Genomic DNA, 22,256 nt, shown 5'->3' with positions numbered 1-22,256 from the left:
GTTAGGCAGTGGTACATGTGCCCTAATTAGTAAACTTGTGCCCCCTTCAGTGCAGCTCCCACTTCTTTCTGTAACAGGCGGAGCCATTTCAGCATCTAACTGACTACTGGCGATCAGTCAGACACAGTGAACAAGAACTTAAGCTTTGAATGGGTCTTTAGTTAAAATGTTCTCCAAACCAACGAATAAAAGTCAGTAAGTCAGAGTTGTATCAAAGAGAATTATATTTTGAGTAAATATATGTGGAAAAAAGTATAAATATTTCTTTTAAAAAAGTTTGGAGTAACCAAATTAATTGTGAGAATTAAATTATTTTATTTAATTAATTTATTTTAATTTAACAAGGACACATTAAACTGATCAAAAGTGAAAGTAAAGACTTTTAGATGGTTACAAACAAAGTTATTTGTACATTTGTTACATTATTACAAAATAAAGTTCTACTGAACTTCCTGAAAAATGTATCACAGTTTCCACTGTGAATATTAAAACTGTTTTCAACATTCATAATAAGAACAGTTTCTTGAGCATCTTATCAGCATATTAGAATGATTTCTGAAGGATCGTGTCACACTAAAGACTGAAAATTAAGCTTTCACAAGAATAAATTACATGAAAAACATTGTTTAAAATTGAAATAATATCTCCTTTTTACTGTATTCACCAAATAAATGCATACTTGATGAAAATTTAAGCCTATCAAATATTAAAGTGTCATGTCGCTGAGCAATAAATAAATGAATTATGTAAGCAATAATGTAGGGAGTCTTATTTGCACACACCTCAAGCACCTTATTGCTTTTATACAACAGTTACTAAACAATAAAAATATTAAAAATAAAAAATTGATGGATTTATATATTACAGTTTTTTTTAAAGGGATAGTGTACCCAATAATGAAAATTCTTCCATTAATTACTCACCCTCATGTCGTTCCAAACACGTAAGACCTTCGTTCATCTTCAGAACACAAATGAAGATATTTTAATGAAATCCGAGAGCTTTCTGACCCTGCATAGACAGCAATGCAACTACCAAGTGCAAGGCCCAGAAAGGAAGTAAGGACATTGTAAAAATAGTCCATGTGACATCAGTGGTTCAGCCGTAATTTTACGAAGCTTCAAGAATATTTTTGTGCACAAACAAAACAAAAATAATGACTTTATTCAACAATTTATTCTCTTTCGTGTCAGTCTTTGACGCACGTTCACAAGAGTACCATGACACGTGCGTGTGCATTCCTTTGATTGAAAACATGGCGCAGCATGTCAGGGTTCTTCATCAAAACACCAGCTCCTGTGTCAGCGGCACCACACGCGTCGCTACTCTCCTTAACACGCGGCAAAGACTGACATGGAATAGATCATATTGTTAAATAAAATCATTGTTTTTGTTTACTTTGCGCATGAAAAGTATTCTTGTAGCTTCATAACATTATGGTTGAACCACTGATGTCACATGGACTTTTTTAACGATGTCCTTACTACCTTTCTGGGTCTTGAATGTGTCAGTTGCTTTCCTGTTTAGGGAAAGAAAGCTTTTGGATTGCATTAAAAATATCTTAATTTGTGTTCTGAAGATAAATGAAGGTCTTACGGGTTTGGAACAAAATGTGGGTGAATAATTAATGAAAGAATTTTAATTTTTGAGCAAACTATCCCTTTAAATAAGTTCATTAAATGCTGTCCTTATGCTAAAAAATAGTTCCTGACTACAATAGCAAACGGCGAAAAAAATGTTTTGGTGTAAGATCTGATGGAGTTCAAATAAAAACAGAGAATAGGAACTTTTCTCATCCATCGTTTTTAAAACCATATGCACCCTATTTTTCAATGTGAAGGTAGTGTGCTCATAATTAAGATAATACATTAAATTAATATGGTAAGACACACCGATTTGCAATATCAAGCAGCAAAATTAGCATGTTTTGTACAACTATAAATAGCTAGACGCGGACTGGAAGCCAGACCCAGAAAATTTACAAATGGCTGCACCCGCTTGTGTGGCAAAAATAAGATGGATATAACCACAGACACGCATACACATCCACTTTTCTCTCGCATAAAAATAGTTTCTTTGACTGGGGGAAGGGGGTGGTCTCAGAATTAAGGCGAATGATGCAACATAATGCCAGCAGGGGCCACTCATACTTCATTAAATTAAATAAATAACAGACAGTTAATTTTGCTGAAATACATAATACACGCACAGTTTTGATGCTACATTATGATTGTTTATGTTGCTAAGGGTGTTGCGCAATAATACAACACCTTTGTGTTAAGCGGTCATAGCACTGCTTTATCAAAAAGCGTGAATAAATCTTGGCTGCTGGCCAATCAGAATGGACAACTGGAACTAACCGTTTTATAAATATGTTTAAATGCACAAATCATTGTATAATATTTTACTATTGTATCACAAAGGCAATCAGTGAGGATTTTGGATAGATCTGATTAAAGCCACATAAAGATGACTGTAAAGATACTTGAAAAGCAGGTTGCTTATAAACAAGGTTATAAAGTTTAAAGGTCCTCTGGTTATTTTCTATCCTCCGTATTTTTCCCGTAAGAACGGGCGTGAACATTTATAAATTTAAAGTGTCTGGCTTCCGGTCATTGGCTTCCAGCTATTTTTAGCTGTACAAAACAGCTGATGTTGCAAAGTGGTGTGTCTTACCATACTATTTTAATGTATAATCTTAAGAATGAACACACTGGTATGTAGTGCAAACAGTTTTAATGTTAGTTGTTATTCTTCTTCTTCTTCTCCAGAGAGAGAGAGAGAGAGAGAGAGAGAGAGAGAGAGAGAGTGCGGGAAAGAAGGGAGGGAGGGAGAAAGAGAGTGATGCAATAAGTGCTTGTAAATGCCCTTTAAGCTAAGAAGACAATTTCTTATGTAATCCCTCTAAAACAAATGTTTGTGTCTGTGAACATGCATGGTTGGGCCTTTTTCCAATTGCCTCAGCAAGCACCACTAATAAATAAATAAATGATCCAAAAAAATTAGAATTTAGAACAGACGTTTTTCATGTTTTTTTTTTTTCAACTAATGTGAAGTTGTTAACATTTCACCCAATATTTGCCATTATTTTCTCTCCATCATTTATTAGAAAACCTGTATTCCAAAGAATAACTTATATTTCACTTTCTCATATATTTCACATATTATTTTCCCTTATAAGTCTATTTTTCAAATAAACGTGATTAAGAATCAAGGCTTTAAAATGACCAAAAATCACCACAATACAAAAACTAGTCATGCGACTTGTTAAGTCTTGTGTAAGCAACAGAAACATTTTTTATCACCTCCGTTTATCTTGGTGATTTAAAAGGGTGCTTGCCTCGCTGCAGAGCCAAATGGGAGGAGCTGGAGCTCTAGCTCCCCCTCACTGGATGCAATGGGTGGGGCTAGACACCCCAACCAAATCCTAACCCTACCCCTAACCTATCGCTAAACATAACTCCACCCATTAGTTCCACAGAGGTGGAGCTGGACATCCAGAGAGCGGGAGCTGGGGGTTATTTGGCTCTGCAGTGAGCAGAACTTGGGTGATCCGGAGAGCTGACTAGAGGTTGCTGTTCATTAAATGTGTGAATGGTGCTGTAAAGCAGGTTCAATTAGGTATGAAAAAACAGTCTTTTTAGAGAAGTAGCTAAGTACTCTTGCTTTCTTTATAATTGTTGTTGTATTTTTCTGTTTGTGTTTTAACCTTTCTGATTGCTATTTATGTATCACTTGTATTCATAAAAACATCCATCCATCTGAATGCTACTGTATGAAGACTGACCAGCAGATGGAGACAGTGGCATTTCAGTGATGTCCTGATTGTAGAGAATGGAAGAAATGTTGACTAATGGATTTGACACTACAGTGTTAAAATGTTGATACAAACGTTCTTCTTATGTTTTACACCAATTTTCTATTGACCCAGGACTTCATAGCAGTGGGAATCTTACGGGTGACTTGACAAAAGAAATGTATCAGAGATCACAACATGGACAATGGAAATTTTCACATTTGCAGTGCTTCCACAACTTTCCAAAACAAGAAAGAGAGAGAGAGAGAAATAGGGGAAAAGAGAATATATATGTGAAAGTATCCATACCCCCTTTTTTTCTACCTTTTCCCCCCCACATCAATCTACACTTCATACACCATAATGACAAAGCACAAAACAGGTTTGTATCAACTTTGCAAATTTATTAGAAATAAAAAACTGAAATGATTCCAATGATTTCTGGGACACTTGAAATTTAGCTCAGGAAAATTCATATTGCTTTTTAGATGTTACTATACTTCAAGTGCAGTTAACCTGTGGCAACTTCAATTGAATTAGTATGATGTGGAAAGGCACACACCTCTCAAAAAAAGCCCTCATAGCAAAAACCAAGCCCTGAGGTCAAAAGAGGCGTCCATTGTCTATAATGGAAGAAGTTGTAATGGAACAACTAGGACTCTTCCTAGAGCTGGTCTCCTGGCCAAACTAAGCAACTGATGGAGAAGGGCCTTTGTTAGACTGGTGACCAAGAAGCTGATGGTCACTCTAGTTGAGCTTCATGATCATATATGCAGATGGGAGAAACTTACAGAAGGGCAAACATCACATCACTGCAACACTCCACCAATCCGGTCTTTACGATGGTGTGGCCAAACTCAGTCCTCTCCTCAGTGAAGACACATAAAAACCCACTTGGAATTTGAAAAAAAAATTAAAAATCCTAAAGGACTCTCAGACTCTGAGAAACAAGATTCTCTGGTTTAATGAACCTCAATTTCATGCATGCTGTTTGAAGGAAACGAGGCACTGCTTATCACCTGCAGAGTACCATCCCAAACGTAAAGTATGCTGGTTGCAAGCCTAATGCTGTGGGGCTGTTTTTCAGCAGCAGGGACTGCGGGACTCGTCAGAGTAGAATGAAAGCTCAATGCACCAAAATATTGAGATAGCCTTAATGAAAACCCAGTCCAGAGCATTCAGAACCTCAGACTGGGCAGAAAGTTCACCTTCCAACAGGACAATGAGCCTAAGCACACCACAAGAATGGGTTATAGACAACTCTGTGAATGTCTTTGAGTGGCCCAGCCAGAGCCTTGGCTTGAATGCAATCAAATATTTCTGGAGAAACCTGAAAATGTCTGCCAGCCCCCATTCAAGCTGACAGAGCTTGAGAGGTGAAGAGGTGAGGCGAAGAATGCCAGATAACTGCCAAATGCAGATGTGCAAAATTTGTCGCATCACACCCAAAAAGACTTGAGGCTGTAAAGGTGCTTCAACTAAGTACTGAGTTAAGGGTATGAATACTTATGCAATGTACTTATTTCAGTGTTTCATTTTTAATAAATTAGCAAAGCTGTCACAAATCTGTTTTTTGCTTTGTTCATTATGGTGTATAGAGTGTAGATTGATGTGGGGAAAAAGTTATTTAAAGCAGTTTAACATAAGGCTACAACATATGTGAAAAAAATGAAGGGGTATGAATGAATACTTTAACAAGGCACTGTACATGGTGTCTCATCTGCAATTTTAACAGCCACCTGATCAGCACAGACATAATTCCAATAATGAATACTGAACAGATATGCAAAGTTCTGCAAGATATGCAAAGGACTTCAGAACCTGGAGCTTCTCCGAGGTCATGGAGCAGATAAGAATGGTTTTCAAAACATTGTTTTATTTCTGAATTAAAATTCAACTGACTGATTTGGTAATAACACCTAATAAAGATATCCTCAACAGATGAGAATGTGTGTGTATTATGTTTTTGGATTTTGGTAGTAAACTTACCCTTGTCCAGCTCTACTGTGTTGTCATCTTCAGTGGAGGTTGAAGGACGTCCTGTTTCATCTGTTTTTTTTAGATACTGGAGCTTCTTTAGGATCATGGATCTCTGGATAAAGCTGGGTTAGATTTAAACCATCTGCACTTGGGAATAAAAAACTTCCCAAAACATACCAAGAAATGCTTTATTTTCAAGAAAAATACCAAACCTGACTACCTTCACATTGGGAGTTGGGAATTCAACTTTACTGGAAAACAACTATTTTTGCACCTCTCTCCAAAAAGGTTGCGAGGTATCACATACATACAAACATATATATAGCTTAAATACTTATTTCACAAAAAAACACAGCTATTTTAACATAATAAGTTAGGCTGTGCAGACACTCTCTATAAACCCTCATCCAGTAACGACTGGAAAATACATGGAAACTCATTAAAAGACGTGAGTACATTTAAGCTAGGATAGGAGAAAAGAGTATTTTAATGCAAGAAAATTATAAACAACGGCTGTAATTAAATGTCTAGTTGTCATCTGTATGTCGTCCATTCTACCACTAGAGGGCATTCTGGGATTTGTATTTGGCTACGTTATCTGACAAAGCGTCTATTTACCCGTGTCCTAGACGTAAAAATGTGTCCAGTTGTTTTGTTTTCCATGTTTAACGACTTTTACATATCAGCCTAAGAGTGAACAGCAGTTTTGTTTATATATTGTTAAAAAGTTTACCCAAATTCAGAGCAAAATGACACAGCCCTGGTGAAAAAACCAGCATATGCTGGTAGGTATGTTTTGATGCTGGTTTAAGCTGGTCCTTTGCTGGTTTATGCTGGTCCTTAGCTGGTTTAAGCTGGTCATGTTGCTGGTCAAGGACCAGCATGAACCAGCAAAGGACCAGCATAAACCAGCTAAGGACCAGCATAAACCAGCTAAGGACCAGCTTAAACCAGCATCAAAACCTACCTAACCAGCATATGCTGGTTTTTTCACCAGGGAGAGCACCTTAAAAATCCTTATTTGAAGTATAAATGATTTAAAAGCATTATTTATTGTCTTGTGAATGTTTAATCTTTCAGATGCTGGCATATTATTTACCACACAACAGAAGCAGAAATACTACTACTTCCTCCGTGTGTGTTAAGAGGGAGGATAAAGGATGTAGTGTATCCCGGTCATAAAACATAAATGAGTGTTCTCTGCCTTCTCTTCTTTTTCCTCAACATGCTCTTGAATTAAACCGTTACAGATGGAACTGCTGTGGCAGACAATGTGAGTATTGTGATTTGTTTTAATTCAGATTGAAACAAAAGATGAGTTCTCAGAGCAAAGCAGATTTATTGGGCTTGTTCTGGCCGCTTGCCCCATGCTCACTCTGATCGACTATTACATCTTCTCAGCCCGTGACCTCCTGGGTCATTAAGACCTCAAAATGGCCACGCTGGCCCAGGGCCCATCTCATGCTGTTTATTTGTCCACGAAATTACTATATTTAACAATAGAAGGAACTGCCAAATTCAACAAATCTAATTCAGGATCTGTCTGTAAATTGTTATTTGCTGATGGTTTTATCTTTCTACCATCATGTGAAATGCTTGTTGTTTTGCTTAAGTGTTACAAAGAGCTTTGTAAAAGAAAACTGTGATATGGAAAACATTCGAGACTGCTAACTGGGGATTTCCTCAATAACACAGACACTTTGGAAGAACTGTGGCCAAATACTAAATAAACAAATCTGTTTTTAAAATGTCATTTTTCTTTATATTTTTAAAATGTGTTATTATTTTTTTCAACAGTGGCTTTAAGCCAGTAAAAACCTTTGTCAAAGTTGTCCTTTTTTATTTAAATACTATATATGGCACCAGGGACATAAGCATTTTTTTCTGTGATCTATGCATTCCTCAGATTTTTTGAACTTCTTTTGGATCACGTTTAAATAAAAAGCCACATTTCTTCTGACCCTCTCCCTTGTTTTTCATAGATCTTTTCCTCTTTACTGGCTCTGCACAAGAGAATCTTTTGCCCCCCCAGAGATCCTGTTCAAACACCACACTTTAAAAAAAAAAGTAAATGGTTTCCAAGATCTCAGCACACTAATGAACATACTTTCCCTTGTCAGGCTGTGGATTAAGTCCAGGGTGAACCGTGAGGAAAGAGTTGGCTGTGGAATGATGGATATCAGATGGACTAGGTTCATAGCCATCTGGAACTTTGTAAGCGTGATATGATTATCAGAAATTGAAATCTCCTTTTATAATGGACAAGAACAATGATGTGAATATTAACGCTGCATTGTGACTCCTGTATGAATTAGTGAAATCTAATGTTGGGGAAAGTTACTTTTAAAAGTAATGCATTACAATATTGCATTACTCACTAAAAAAGTAACTGTGTACTTTTTATGTAACGTAATGCATTGCGTTACTTTTTCTATGTTACTTGCAAGCGAGATAAATACATGTTCACATTTAGGGCCAGATTTGGTGTTAGAATAGTAGCCTACTGTCAGGATTTACTAAAGATGCACAGTGAGGAATGAGCATTGAAAAAACATGGACACAGTTATTTTTTCGCCTTACCTTATTGAATATGTATTTGTAGGAGTTTCCCTTTCAGACGCAAAATTTATGGGAGGAGAGTATTAAATTACTGCTAAAGTAGGTGTTGCTCTTGGTAGATTGCACTGGTCATTAATGGAAACGAGATGTTGCGTTTGCAGAATTTTCCCCTCAAATCGGCACTTTTATGGAATTGCGCTCTAATGCTAATTTGCCCTGTTTAGTAAATCTGGCTCTTAATCCTGAACTACTACAGTAGGTGTGGGGTTAGATGAGCCATTTTTTCTTATGTGGTCCTCAAGATAAGCAAAATGAGACTGAAGTAAAATGAAAGTATCTAAAGTAATTTCAGGATGGTTCCTATCATTTTAAATGATTAGAATGCATCTATGACAAAGGGTTCTAAAAATATGGCTTCTTATAAAAAAGTGTTTCTGTGGCTTAATTTGCCCCAGGTTAGGGGTAAGTTGACCCGAGTCAGGGGGTAAGATGAACCATCTGGGTAAAAACTGACCATCTGACTAAATCTGATTCAAACCCATGTGAAATTTTAAAGATAATTTACTTCTTTTAAAAACTTTATAATCAAACTACATTTTACAAACAGTCACATTTATTTTCTGAAAGCTAACTTAAAATAAAACCAGTCGAGTGAATTTTAATTTTCAATCTTTAATTGTTTGCATTTCTGAAACAATGTGTTGAACACCAACACTTTAACCCTTTCCAAAACAGTTTTTTTTTTTGAGTAACATTAAAAGCTGAACTAGAATAAAGGAATAAATGTCACTGAAACTAATAAATATTTTAGTCAAAAGATTCTTGGTTTGGTACCTTTTCTGCAATGTTGAATCGGCCATTAGGAACGACAGCTGGAAAAATATATTTGGTTATATATTCTGGTTCTTAGAGAAGGATTTGGTGCACATGTATACTGTCCCTAATAAACTACAAATAATATCCATATATAATAAACTAATACAGTTGCGTAATATCACATTAAAATACCAGTTTATACTTAAGAGATTTAACGTAACTTCAGTGCCTTGGCTCAACTTACCCCACAGCATTTGGCTCACTTTGCCCCATAGCTGTCATTTTGGAAAAAAAACTAGCTGGCTTACCAGTTCAGGCTAATATTTAGCTAAATGATTTGCATTGTTTTATATGTTGTTAAATCACCTATATGTATTATAAATATTTTTAGACCTGGATAAATTTGCTTTGATGTAACAGCCATTACATCTGTTATGCTAAAGTTTTACTTTGACAAGCTAAAAACAGAGTAAATGGATGCCTTCCACTCCTCCCATGTGTTTCTCCTTTTCACAGTCTGGCAGAAATGATGTGCGATTCCAAAACACATAAAGTGGGTCAACTTACCCACTGGCTCAATTTACCCCACTCATGTACCAACCTTCATGTTTAAACAGCGCACACAATGTCTCTTACTCCAAATTTCTCTTTACATGGGAACAGGAGAGCTGTCAGTCAATAAATTGAAAAAGTAACTCAGATATTTTCCCGTAAATTAAAAAGTAATGCATTACTTTACTAGTTATTTAAAAAAAAGTAATCTGACTGTGTACCACACTCAAGTTACTTGTTACAAGTTACCTAGGCTTTGCTGTTTGCAGGTCACAGGTTTGATTCCCAAGGAAAATACATGTACTAATCAAATTTATAGCTTGAAAGTCACTAGATGTTAGTGTTTGGTCTAATAATTGGCTTCTTTAGTGATGATATTTACAATCAAACCCAGTGCAAATTTTTTTACAGGAATCAAATCTTCAAGTAGGTTTTATCTCTTTACTAGAACAATAGACACTGTGTCTGGGTGTTCACTGCACTGTTAGTGAACTATTGTGTATTTTGGAAAACAGGGGTTGTTTTGTTCTTTACTCCAATTGTTTTAGAACTACTTCCTTTTTCTTGTCTTAGGTGAATATATGATACCTGTGAGACCACTCAGGCATATACCTTTTTACGGCATTACCTTCAATTTAACATTTTATTTATTTATTATTAAATAGGTAACAGTATTTATTGTTTTTGAAAATTAAATACTTCAAAATGCAAAAAAATCTATAAAATAAGCAAAGAGATGTTGCAACATTTTTGAATTAGATATTAAATATAGGCCTATACATATTTAATTTTGTGATCACATAGTTCTCATTTTATCTCTTACATTTTGCCTGACTTCTGGTAGCATACAGTCTTAAAAATAAAGGTTACAAAAGAGGTGTTGCTGTTAAAGAAACATTCAATTAATCCTAAGAACCTTTTTCAAGTCCTTAAAGTCCTTTTTGCAAAGTGGATAGTTTCCATGGATGATACGGAACCACACGTGCCAATAAGAAACCATTATTTTAAGAGTGTAAAGTAATGTAAGTATTCCTAATTGTGAGAATGGTCTTTTTGCCTTGTAATCCAGCAGCAGAACCACCATGTATAGTTAAGTTTGCAGCGTCAAGGGATCGTTTTGTGGTTGAACTTGAGCTGTTTTCTCCAACAGCGCGACCACTCAAAACAAAGATCTGCCATTTTGTCTCTAAACAAGCAAAATCTTGACCCAACCTGACTGAATTCTGTTGTGCAGGTGAGAGGGAATAATAACACTTACCCATAGAGCCTACTCTCAAAACTTTACTACATTTGTTACTCTGTTGAAAGTGAAATGTTGGAGATGAATTCGTATTCCAGGCCCTATTTGGGTGTCCAACGTAGAAAGCTTTATCTTTCTATCTTAAATGTATCTCATTTCACTGAAGAGATGCTTTAGTGACAGGAGTTGAATACTGAATTAAAAAGTACTTTAACAGAAGGCCCAAAATGGACAGCAGATCTCACTTTCCTGGTGCAATGCTCTGTGCTTAAACTCGCAGATCAAAGTGAGGGCTCTCATTGTTCTGCTAACACTACAGCCACAATGTCACCATTCATGCATGCATGTCTTTTAAGCCAAAAGCCTCTCATAACCCAAAGCATCACTGGGTAAGGAGAGGAGGGTGCACTTGTGCCCCAAACCCTGACCCGGTCAAATCTCTTTGATCCCAAAGCCTGTGTTCCGCGCATGCTTCCTTTGATGGAAGGTCTTTACTGACTCAAAAAAAAAGTACAGAGGAGAGGCTGTAGTAAAGTGATGTAATTTAATGTGATGATCTGCTCGTGAGGGTCAGAGGTCAAATTAAGGCACACTTTTTTAATACACTGAAATGACACTTGAAGCCTTTGGTGGATATGATACATGATATAATTTGAAATAATAGAAGCTGGTTTCAGGTGCAAGAGCCAGAGGCTAAAATATTCCTAGAATAAATTTTTAAGTTTGTTCTTCCCTTAAATACTTTAGAGCTCGGCCTAAAAATTAAACCCCTTGACTGGACAACTGATCTTTTCTCAGCTTTTTGATGTCTTTCTAAGATGGGAACTGTTGCACAATATCCTGTGGACTTCCAAAGATGTCCAGAGTTCACCCTTATTTAGTAGCTGCCCTTTTTTTTCGGAAGGGTGTATCCTTTAAAAATCTTTCCATAAAAATAACAGCATAACTGTTTTCAAAACTGATAATAGTTTCTTCAGCACCAATCAGCATATTGTGATTTCTGATGCATTATATCACAGAAAATGTCATGATACTGTTGGACATATCCTTATATCCTAGAATCCACTGGTTTAGGATCTTATTCCCAGCAACATTTCTGGAATTGTCAGTGGTGCCTTATCAGTTGCTAGTCAGCTCCACTTTCATGCTATCCTCCTGTTCTTTGCGCTTCTGAGATTTACCCTGGGGCTATTTTTCCTCCATCATTTCTCTGAGAGAATAAAGAATTACAAGGCAAGAGAAATAATTGGGATGTGGATCAAATAAATCCTCAGCAAAAAATTTTTGTAAGACTGGAATCAAATCATTTGCTCCCTGTACGCATCAGTCAGTCCCCTGATTCGCTCCCATTCAACTACAATCAAACTGACTATAGGAAGTGCTCAGTATGGAGTTTTCTTTTGTCTAGTTTTTAAACAAGGTTTCATGTTATTAAAGAAGAGCATTCAAAGTTCTTCTGCATACAAATTTAGAAATAAATGCTGTTACATGATTGACCCTTTACAGGAACTGACAGGTGATCTGACCAGTCATAATGCTGAATCTACCATTTTTGTGCGACAAACAAACCAGGCAGGAGAGTAGATTAATGTTAGTGGACTTGAACTTGACAAATTGTGTATTGACGTCTTACTGAGGTTGAAACAAGATACCTTCTGATGTTCGTTCGTGTTTGTTTCTATAACTGGTAGAGGTCCTATAGCGATCTGTCATGACACATTGAAGAGCCAACCCGATCTCATAACAATTCGTACATATTTTACGAGGTGGCTAATTTGTACAAATTCATACGTTTTGTGAAAAATCGTGTGTATATTACAAGGTGGCAAATTCATAGGAATTTGTACGAAACCTACCCCTCACAAAAAATTTACAAATTTGTACAAGTGAAGTCGTACGAATTAACCACCTCATAAAATACGTACAAACTGGTGAGTGACACCATTGAAAGAGCCACAAAACAGTATTGATTGAGAATTTCTTTTAAAATAAAAAGACGAAATTTGTTGACGCTTATAGCCTTGTGGGCAGTGTGCCAACACATGGTGCAGTTGCACCTTGGGTGTCCTGAGGTCAAATCCTGCCTTGTGGACCTTTCCTGATCCCACCCTATCCCTCCCACACGCTTCCTGTCGTATTTCCACTGTCCTGATGATGAAAAAAAAAATGGAAAAAAGACAAAATTTAAAGGGGTCTTATGTTCTTTTACAAAGTCTTGATTTTATTTTGGGGGTGTACTAACATGCTCTCATGCTTAGCGTTTCAAAAAATGCATTATTTTTCACATCATTTAAATGATTACAATACCTTTCACCCCAGCGTGGCACAAATGGCTTGATTGGTTCTGGGTATTGATTAAGGCCCATCTTCCGAAAAAACGAAATGCGTTGTGATTGGCAAACAGCTTAGTGTTTCAGTACTGCCACGCCCCTTGTCAAAGCAGCAAGTTCCGTCTGCTCCATTAAAGTTAAGAATATATTAAGTAATAGTTGACACTACAGTAGTATGAATTCATTTGTCAAAATTTGATTGAACTCATTTGTACGTAACATGACAATTGAATAAAAAATTTTAATTTTAATTTTTAATTTTAAATTACTAATTATGCTTACATTTCCTTAGTTATTCAAAAAGCAGCTACAGAAAATGAGCAAAGAATGTTAACATGATCAAAGAACATCATCACTGATTAGCCTAGCCTAGTCTAGTGTGAGTTTATGCATTTTAAAAAAACACTCACATTATAAGTGAAGCCATCTACAATGTATGATGAATAAATCATCACGTCAGCAATGCGTTATGCCTCTGACATGGACGCTGGAGCCACTCTAGTCATTGCCTGCGTTTATAGCAGCTGCGCTGCGGCTCTACACACTGCACCCCCCAAAAATTGCAATTTCCGTAGGCGGGATTTATTTTAATGATATTATAATGATCTTTGTGACATCACAACACCTGGAAAACAACACTGTAGTCTAAATGAGCCTTTGTTGTAGTTCTTGAAAAGGGATTTTTTTAAAAAACGAAATCTCCCTTTGGAGAGGACTTTGAGATTCGTAACTTTGTAGATCTTTTTTATGCCCAAATATATACACCACACACTGACTAAAATTCAAAAAGTGAAAACTCATAACAAGATCCCTTTAAAAGCTTTGTTTTATACTCAAAGTAACCAGCTCTGATGTCTATCGGCACGTTGTTTCCTTTGTGCCGTGATGTATTTTTAACTGTAGAAGAACGTGATATGTAACGTGGTAGCGCTACAGCTTGTGACCTGTTTTATCTACAAAACTTTTAAACCTGTTAAGTGGATTAACAAGAATCTAGCTATTATTATAAGCTCATGCTGATATTATTTAATACTTTTTGCTACTGTATTTAATGAATATGCACTTTTCCCACTTCTTCCGCCGCTTTTGTAACAATACTTGGAGCAGACAAAAAAGAGACAAAACAAACCCAGTGTTAAAACAGAAATGAAGATGCTGTATTGAAAATGTACAAAAGCTATACATATGTTGAGTTCTGCAAATGGCATCACAAAAAACCAACCAACTCTGAGAGTTCAGACCTTCAGAATCGCTCTGTCCTTGGTGGAATTTTCTTGTAACAGTACTAAATCAAAGGCAGAAGTCATTTTAGTATGCGCCTGTGGTTTATCACAAGCTCAAGAGGGTGATGAACCTGTTAATTGGGATGCAATCTCCGCTGAGAGCACACAGAGTACTTGCATATTCCTTTAAAGACATCTCAAAGGACGCACGGGTTGACAGGCCTCCACAGACTGAAGCTCAGACACGTAATGCTGTCCTTCACTATCACACAGCCAGATCAGAGATCTGTAACTCCTGGAGCGTGCTTCAAGGGAATCCGTCAATATAGATGAAATCGACCATCTTTGAGGAATTGAGCAAAAATTTTATTTCCACCAGTTTTTTATAATACCCCATAGAAGTGACAAGGGGGTACATCAGAGCACTGTGCACGTTGAACAAGCTTGTGCAGTTAATATGCATTACACATAATTTAAAGCATGAAGGATATGGAATAACTATAAACAAAACAGAGAAAATGCAATAAAAATATTCATAAATCTATTAGTAGCTACATACCAGATTACATAGCATTAAATGAGTTTAAAAATGTACTTATGTTCTTTTAAGTGAGGCACTTAGTGATTTTCAGTGCACTGTTGAGAAAGGGAAAATCAGACTTGTTCAAGCCCAATAACCATTACCCTGATGTACACTAATATGCATTAACAAACAAACTTACATTGAACATATGGCTTTGTGAAAGATGTCATCTTGAGGTCTTTGCCAGTCTAGTTGCATACAACAGCTGTGTCAGCAAATGTCTGAAAATGTAATTGACTGTGTTCACCTGAAAAGTTCAACTCATCAGAAACTGTATTTCAGTGCCTTTGCTCATGAAAAAAAAATGCATAAACGTATTCTCTCCCCTTTAGAACACAGTTCATTTTATTCTGTGTCAATGTCTTTACATTAAAACAACATAAAAAGCAACCCCTGATTGCTGAAGAACTTCCTTAATTCTCAAGCCATCATGTTTAAGAATTTGCTTTCCTCTGCAAGGGCTGTTAACATTGAGCTCATGTCACCAATGGCCATGTTGCCAATACCTGCCGGGATCGAGGCTAGCGTAACGGAGTTACGCGGGGTGGTGAGCCGTGAAGAATTCTGCGAAAGACTCTGCAGAAGGCCCGGACTTAATGTGCCAGACATAAGGCTCGAATGGTCTCCATCATCCAAAATAGCATCAAAGTCTATTTGAGTGTGCTCGAGGGTTTGAGTGGAGTCCACTGTGCTGGTGACCTGGTTAACCCCAGGAGACGCCATTGTAGACACTGAAGCAACAGGCCCTTGGTTTGCGCACGGAGACATGGGAGAACCATAATCCACACTACTGTCCAACATATGGATCTCTCCTGAATAGTACACAGTGCCATGCCCATTGCTGTGTTGACCGAAGTCGGCTGGTCTCTTTGGGCTAGCTTCTGAGGAGTTGGCGTTGGACAGAGAGCAGCCATTTTGCTGAACCATACCTGACCCTGAGTGTTGTCTATTTAAAGGTTTGGGCTCGGGCGGAGGTCTGGGCTGTATCAGTCCTCTGCCTGCATTTTGAACGGCTGTCTGAGTAAGGGGAACGTAATTTTGCTGGTTGACGTTGCTAATATGTGCAAAGTTGGATCTGTAATTCTGCAACTCCTGGTTCTGCACCACTCTCCCATTGGGTGGACCAACGCCATTGCATGTAAGACGCTGACTGGAGTTGTAACTGAGCTCTTGCCGATATCCTGGTTGTGGGTTTCCTTGCTCACCGAGGTTCTGACACGGATTGTTAACGGATTGTCGATACTGCTGGACAGAGTTCATCCTTTGGGTGGCCCTCTGTGGATAAGCCTGTTGCAGGCTAGCCAGATTCTGGCTCATCGGTATAATCTGCTGATTAGTGCCAAAGCCTTGGTAGGAGCCAAAGTTCTGCTTCTGCTGAACCACTGTCAAGTTCCCTCTGAGTTGCTGCTGCTTTGGAAGCCTTGCAGTTGTATCCACAGAACCAGAACTGACCTCGTTCCATTGCACAGGCATGTTGTTCTTGTTCATGCCTTGCGGATTGGGCATTTGCTCCGGAGCTGGGCCAACAGGTTCTACGTGGCTTCCGTTGTTGCTTGTCATGCCCATTCGGCGCTGCCCGTAGAATTGTTGTTGGGAGGGCATATTACCATGGAAGTCTAGTCCATGACCACCGTTGACGGAAATCCCTGGGTCTTGATTTGAACTACCATTCTGGGACTTGAGGTACTGTACCATGTCATCTGGTAGCACCAAATCATCTTCTTGCTGATCACCTCCATCAGAAGCCATGTTCTCCATTAAAACATTCTCTGAAATACTAGGTGGCCTCTGGCTGAAGGGATGACGATGCAAGCTCCCATCAGACCAGGTGTTGCTTTGCAAGTTGAAGGTACGTCGATCTATCGCAGGCAGACGTGACAAGGTCATGTTGCTGATGCTATTGAATCGCTGAACCCTTGGCAAGGAGAGCGGGTCGATAACTGTACGACGAACAGGATCGCTTGCTCGTCGTGGAAGATTGGCCGGAACTTCGTGAGGCATCATCCCAGGGACGCCGTAGCCAGTATCACTGCAGCGTCTTGAGTTGACTACACCTTGGGAATGGTGCAAATGCGCCGAACTTTCCTGTGAGTCATTGTACAGAGCCATTCTAGTTCTAAGACTCATCCGATCCATGTTGGGAAGAGGTGTTGGTGGTGCACCCCCTGTGGCTGCAGCGTATTTCGCTTTGAGACGGTAGTGTTGAGCCGGCGTGAGATTTAGTAAACTTGTAAGTCCACCTGCACCACCACAATGGCTAGCTTCGCTGGAACGGCGAGAAAGATCTGTGGAGATGGGGTCGTAGGAGTCCGCTGAGCTGATGTTATTGTTGCGGACTCCAAATTGCGAAGCTTCGCTCGAGCGACGACTGGAGTAGCAGGGTGAAATACCGGAGGACCGGCGACTGAGTGTGTATGCTGAGCTCATTGTGCTTGTGGAGCTGTCTCTGCGCTCTTGCAGCTGGTTTAGCATTGTCATCTCATACGACGACAAGTCTCCTAAACGTTGAGTTGGAGGTCCTGGCATCTGACCACCCAGATTTGGAGTCTCCAGCAGTGAGTCTAAAGAACAGAGTAATGAGAGTAATGTATGGGAACACAAAGTGGGAACAAAGCAATAAATAAACATTTTTGCCTACAGTACTTACCAATAGAGGGTATTGGAGGCAGCTTGGTATTTCGGACTTGAGGTGATGTATTCGCCCAGGAGCAGGGGTCTCTTACAGTTTTAAGCTTTTCCTTCTTGATGTTCTCAAGATGTAGTAGTCCTCCTCTGTTTTTACGCAGCTGGAGACACACTCCTGCAGAAGTACCTGGAGAACCGGTAGAATCTACTACAGGCGTGTCATCTAAAGCACTCAGGTCCCCCAAACTGCCTCCACTGTGCATGGCCATCTCTACTCCACTGTCATTGTTGGTGGCGCTGCCAAGTGGCGATGGCTCACTGCTACATGATGACTGACCACCAGGGCTGGACTGATACATCTACAAAGAAACAGTAAGGAGCAAGGGTCAGTTCCCCTGACATTTTTTCCCACAGAGTCTCAGTAAAGTCTATAGAATTGTGGAATTGTTCTACCGCTAGTCTGCAGTAAATCATGCATAAAAAGACACTGCTGCAGTGCTCACCTCAGTACAGTCTGTCCATTATTTTCAAAGAGAAGCAAGTTAGTTAAGAGGAAAGGAAAGGGTTAGTATATTAGATGAGGCAATGGTTAGTACATTAGTTTGAACTCTACATTAAGTGCATTTCACATAGTACATAATAAGATCTGAACACGCTGTATCTCTGCATGAGGTGATTACTGTAAATACTGCATATCTTACACGTAAAACACCATCTAAAATAAGTCTGCAAAAATAAGTGGTTATGGCATTTATTCCTCCATGAAATACTACTTGATCTCATGACGAAAACGTACCTGTGGGAACTGTTTCACAAGACGCGAAATGCGTACCAACAAGTATATTTATTAGCAGTTTCCAAGAGAAATGAACACTAGAGGCGATAAAACAGCGAGCACTTGTAATCATTTTCGTACAGTTATGATTACAGCTCCACATATCGCTTTCCGAATGTAACAAGCTTGCTCGGAAGCTCAGTTGGCACGGAATTAGACTTAGGATGCAGAATCCTTGGGTACGAATCCCGTGAAAAACATGACTCACGATGAAAGAGCTAAAGGATAAGAGATTGAACAAGCTACAAAGGCATGCTTGCAATTGCGTTTTAGATCACAATTGCTTTTGTTCATACTATCGGGTAGGTTAAGGTGTAGTGCAGATGGTATGTTATTTTAAAACATCACAGAGCATTAGTTATAGTGCTGCTCAATGAACATTTCAAGTCAGAACTGCGGTGACAAACAAAATCAATGTGACATAAAATGTGTGTGTTCATCTTTTCCATTTTAGCGCCACTCAATGGACATTTTACACTGAATATGTCACGAAACATAAATGGCGGTACGTATTTCGCATCTTGTGAAAAAGTTCCCACATGTATGTTTTCGTTATGAGATCAGGCTGATAAAATAGGTTAGACACCTTCAACAATGGGCAAACAAAAAAACCTGTTTCTGTTTTTCTTTAACTTTTTCTGTCTCTCTCGCGATGAAAAAAAACCTGGGAACTTGTGGTTGCCGTACACTGTGTAAAACCGCTTTTAGTCAAAATCCTTGACAGAACTTTCTCAAGTGATGTAATAATATATTAAGAACAAAACTGACTATTCTTACCACCGTGTTTTCCGTCTTGATCGATTTGACATGCTGGCAATCCTCCACTCCTCGGGTGGTGCTGTTGGCTTCCACTGACCCGTCTGATCTTCCCCTTGCATGCTTTGTGTGTGCCTCATTTTCTCCATTCCCTTTAGGAGGGTGAGGTTTAGGTGGTGCATCACCACGTTGCTTCTTAGTGACATGTGCTTCTGGACCATGAACGGTCTTCACATGTTTCCTGAGCGAACTGGGGTCTGTATAGCGTTTTGTGCAACCTGGTATCTTACACACATATGGTTTCTGCAAAGAAATGACAGATAGCTTTCAGAGTGCAATCAAATCTAACTTAAATCAAATCTCTTGGTCTTAGTCTAGAGATGGGAAACAGAATACATATAATGAAAAGGATGTTGAAAGCTCGAACCTCATTCGAGTGCGTGCGGTTCTGGTGCTTGGCTCGGTCTGAAGCGTTGGAAAACGCCTTGTTACAACCCTCATGCTCACATACGTAAGGTTTCTCCCCTGTGTGGGACCTCAAGTGAGTTTTGAGGTTTTCCAGTCGAGAGTAAGCCTTCGAGCAACCTTCAAACTTGACAGAGAGAACGAGAGAAAGAGAAAAGCAAGCCATTACATCAGCCATCCATCTGAACTGAAAATCAAAAAACTTTATGAGTGAATCTCACAAAACCTGTCAAGAACACGTTTGGGTTATATTTCACCTGATACACAATTATTTTTTACTTTAAAAACAATGCAGTATTCTACACAATTCTTATTACCATAGTAAACAAAAACACTTTTGCTTATAGGGCAGTTCTTTTTTTTTTCTGAGTATTACCCCTAAAAATACTTTTTTGATAGCTGTGAATTTTTGCTTGTTCAGATCATGTCAGTATCAATTATCTTCTGTGTTATAGAATCCTGTGCTTTCTTGAATCACATGAATCACTCATTATTGTAAAAGAGATCATATTAGATAAGCACACAAAGTGCTTACTAAAGTCATAGGTGCCTCTTTTTGTATCCTATAGGTCTTGTATACTGAAGGTGTGTGGAAACTTCACTGAAATTTAATAAAGACCCGTGGCGCCTTCCTCTCCTCAGACTTTAATTATGTTTCCATCCTGTCAATCAGCACGCTCAGAAGTTCACTTTTTAATAGGATCTCAAGCCACTAAAACTGACATTGAGGCTGAAAAAGCAAGACAGCAGATCAGCATGCCTTCATGATGTTTTAGGAGAGTAAATGTAGCCGAGATGAAAAATGTGTCCTGTTTAAAATCAGGTGTTCTGTTGAAATAAGAAACGAGCCTATTTCTGTAAAGCAATAGCTTGCTCTATTTGTGGGTCCAGAAATAGATGTGCTAATTCTTGGAATTAACTGTAAAGACAGTATAGGTTTTTAAACAGGGAAGGGTGAGGTAATACATGCATTTAAGAAGTGCATCACTTACTGTGCACTTATGGGGCTTCTCCCCAGTGTGACGACGCATGTGGACCACAAGCATGTACTGGGCCTTGAAAGGCTTCTGTTCTCGTGAGCATTCCTCCCATCGACACACAAACTCCTTTTTCTCTCCATGGATGTGGTCATTATTGATATGCTGCAAGTAGAGAAAAGTGACAATATGAAAGTCAAAAAACGTCATAATTCCTTAAATTTTCACCCATCATGCAATGACAAATGCTCACCAAGGCTGCATTTATTTGATCAAGAAAACAGTGAAAACATGTTGTTGTTTTTTTATTTCAGAATTTTAAAATTCAATGTATTTCTGTAATTGCAAAGCTGAATTTTCAGCATCATTGACACATGATCTTTCAGAAATCATTCTAATATGCTGATTTGGTTTTCAAGAAACAATTCTCATCATCAATGTTAGCAAGCACAGGAAGCAAGTACAGGAACTTGCTACTGCCAATAAACCCATAGCAGATCTATACAGGTGGAGTTGGGGAGGTGGAAGGTTTCAGAGGAACTCTGAAAGCACGCTGTAAAAAGCTCTAGTGAATGCTAACCAGCCATTTAACTGTAAAGCAGCACGCTCATTGGCTACGTATGTAACATGAACCAATCAGCTTTTCCCAAGTAGTTTAATACTGTGAATATCATCAGTTTGCGTTAACGACCCATCAGCCTGCACCATCTCAAGTTTCATGACAGAACTTGCCATTTATTTGAAATAAAATTATTATTATTATTATTTTTACTATTCCTGACTCCAAACTTTAGAATGGTGCATGTATATACTAGGGATGAAACGGTATTATCAATATTGTGGTATCGCAATATCAAACTGTCTCAATATTATCATGGTCATGCGACGATATGAAACGGGTCTTCTGGGCAAAAAGTATGGTGTTTAAAATATATTTAAACTTCTTATTCTAACATAAAAGAAATTAAGTTGTGTTTTGGGCCATTATGCTTTGGCACGGTATCTGTCAAACGAACAAAAACCGAAAGTACAATATGGCGTAATCCCTTCATCAAGTCTGTTTTCGCTGTTTACTGCATGTATGGTGAGTTTAGTGTGTGTTTCGGAATACTGCGGCTGCCAGTTATGCTTTATTTTCGAGGGAAAAGATTAAACTATTTCACTAGATTTGTAGTGAGATGCGAGAAGCCCGTTTTCACAGAAGCTGGAGTTTTCCGTCAAAATAAAAGCTTAAAAGTGCTTAAAATTGCTGACAACTAATGGTTTAAATGGGTAACATTACTGCAGTCCAAACTCAAGATATATCTTTCAAGTGTAGAAATTAGGAAAGAAGTATTGTAATTTCCCTACTGTAGTGTAAAGCAAAAATAATATACCTAATATATATTTTACAGCGCAAGTTTTTACAATATATGGCTATTACTGTCATAGAAATAACAATAATATAAAATTGTTGTTATAATATTCAAATTTGTTTGGCTTCCTAAAACACCAGTGTGAATGTAATTTAGACTGAGAC

The 22,256-nt window shown here is 38.2% G+C and overlaps 1 protein-coding gene across 2 annotated transcripts in view; it reads right to left on the bottom strand.

Moving 5' to 3' along the window:
• Window positions 1-13,991: 13,991 nt before the first annotated feature.
• gli2a (GLI family zinc finger 2a) overlaps window positions 13,992-22,256 on the bottom strand; it is a 95,212-nt gene continuing 86,947 nt past the window's right edge. The window contains exons 11-15 of one of the 2 annotated variants that reach the window (XM_051119770.1): window positions 20,753-20,902; window positions 19,723-19,887; window positions 19,317-19,598; window positions 17,727-18,063; window positions 13,992-17,640 (exon numbers count right to left, since the gene is read on the bottom strand). In XM_051119770.1, coding sequence (XP_050975727.1) covers window positions 15,500-17,640; window positions 17,727-18,063; window positions 19,317-19,598; window positions 19,723-19,887; window positions 20,753-20,902 — 3,075 coding nt within the window. In that variant the 3' untranslated portion in view covers window positions 13,992-15,499. The remainder of the gene's footprint in view (window positions 17,641-17,726; window positions 18,064-19,316; window positions 19,599-19,722; window positions 19,888-20,752; window positions 20,903-22,256) is intronic. The other variant, XM_051119771.1, reaches the window with a different exon arrangement.

This window comes from Labeo rohita, chromosome 9 (assembly GCF_022985175.1).
Source record: "Labeo rohita strain BAU-BD-2019 chromosome 9, IGBB_LRoh.1.0, whole genome shotgun sequence".
NCBI classification, from domain to species: domain Eukaryota; kingdom Metazoa; phylum Chordata; class Actinopteri; order Cypriniformes; family Cyprinidae; genus Labeo; species Labeo rohita.
The sequence above is the reverse complement of the archived record's forward strand: the minus strand, read 5'-3'. Positions and strand labels throughout refer to the sequence as shown.